Here is a 1,612-nt window from a genome sequence, read left to right as displayed (position 1 = left end):
CTTGAGCCCAGGAGTTGGAGGTTGCTGTGAGCGTGATGCCATGGCACTCTACCCAGGGGGATAGCTTGAGGCTCCGTCTCAACAAAAAAAATAAATAAATAAAATAAAAATAAAAATAAAAATAAAAAAGTATTCCTGGCCATGGTGGCTCAGGCCTATAATCCTAACACTCTGGGAGGCCAAGGTGGGTGAACTCAGGAGTTCAAGATCAGCTGAGGACAAGCGAGACCCTGCCTCTACTAAAAACAGAACAATTAGCTGGACACAGTGGCACATGCCTGTGGTCCCAGTTACTTGGGAGGCTGAGGCAAGAGGATTGCTCAAGCCCAAGAGTTTGAGCTTGCTGTGAGCTATGATACCCTGGCACTCTGCCCAGGGAAACTGAGTGAGATTCTGCCTCAAAATTAATTAATTAGCTAATTAATAAAGAAGTATGCCTTAGCAAAAAGCTGTTAGTTGGCTAACCCACTCTCCATCTCCAATTCTTCTCCTTGCCCTGGCAATGAAAAATACTGGGATGGTCACGTGACCCCATTTTGGCCAGTGAGTATAAGTAAAAAGTCTCTCAGTAAGTGAAAGAGAGCTGTTCCATATTTCAGATGTCTTGTGTTAAATATAGAGAAGTAGAAAAATTAGTCATGCCACATAACTACTCAATCTGCCTTAGGAAAACATACTTGAACAAAACCAGTTTATAAATAATGAATAAATGGGTAATGAAATCACTTCTCCTTACACTTTATGGTATGCCTGACACTCAAGAAAAAAGGCCTCCTATAGAATAAAAGATGATAATAAAAGCCAACTACTAATATAATGTTCCAACTCCTGTACCAGGATTATTCAAGTCACCATAAAGCCAAAGATTCAGCATTAACATAGGAAGAAAAAAAATAAACTACTTTATTTGAAAATGTAAAAGGGAAACTAAGTAAGAGCTGTGTGAAGAGGAAAAATTATGATCTCCACAATAACCTTTAAAAGTTATATGTATCATTAAAATGAAGTTTAAGAGCAGTAGCATATTTTCACTTCCATTTGGTCCAGAAACACTCATGAAATTATTTATAGCCTTCGGAGGTGATAAATTTCTGAAAAGGTAAATAAAATGCACTTTCAAAGTCTTTTGCTAAAAACATTATATGCTTCACCAAGAAGTTATATTTAAGACTCTTACCATTGACAGATCTCTGTTGTTATTCTTCAGTTTTTCTTCTTGCCTCTCTAAAAACAATTGATGAAATGGTTAATACAGATAGTGCTAAGCAAAAAGTAGCTGTTAAACTGTGACTAATTAGTAATTACAAAACCACTCTACCTTAGTATCCCTCAGTAAGATAAAGTAATTATTACATATTGAATGTTGTGTATTTTATACTAACAGAAAGTTCAAATGTAGCACAGCACCAAAATATTTCAATTTAAATAAATAGGCCAGGCGTGGTGGCTCATGCCTGTAATCCTAGCGCTTAGGGAGGTTGAGGAGGGTGGACTGCCCTGAGCTAAGAGGTTCGAGATCAGCCTGAGCAAGAGCAAGACCCCATCTCTAAAAACAGCTGGGTAAGGCTTGGTGCCCATAGCTCAGTGGTTAGGACATCAACCATATACACTG

General features: G+C 38.1%; 1 protein-coding gene across 1 annotated transcript in view; it reads right to left on the bottom strand.

Moving 5' to 3' along the window:
- The window catches only part of TMCO1 (transmembrane and coiled-coil domains 1), a 35,342-nt gene that overhangs the window by 23,692 nt on the left and 10,038 nt on the right, over window positions 1-1,612 (bottom strand). The window contains exon 4 of the mRNA XM_012802603.2: window positions 1,178-1,224. Within this exon, the coding sequence (XP_012658057.1) occupies window positions 1,178-1,224 (47 nt within the window). The remainder of the gene's footprint in view (window positions 1-1,177; window positions 1,225-1,612) is intronic.

Source organism: Otolemur garnettii, unplaced genomic scaffold (genome assembly GCF_000181295.1).
Source record: "Otolemur garnettii isolate 467f Iridium unplaced genomic scaffold, OtoGar3 scaffold00016, whole genome shotgun sequence".
Taxonomy (NCBI): domain Eukaryota; kingdom Metazoa; phylum Chordata; class Mammalia; order Primates; family Galagidae; genus Otolemur; species Otolemur garnettii.
This window is presented reverse-complemented; position numbering and strand designations above follow the sequence as displayed.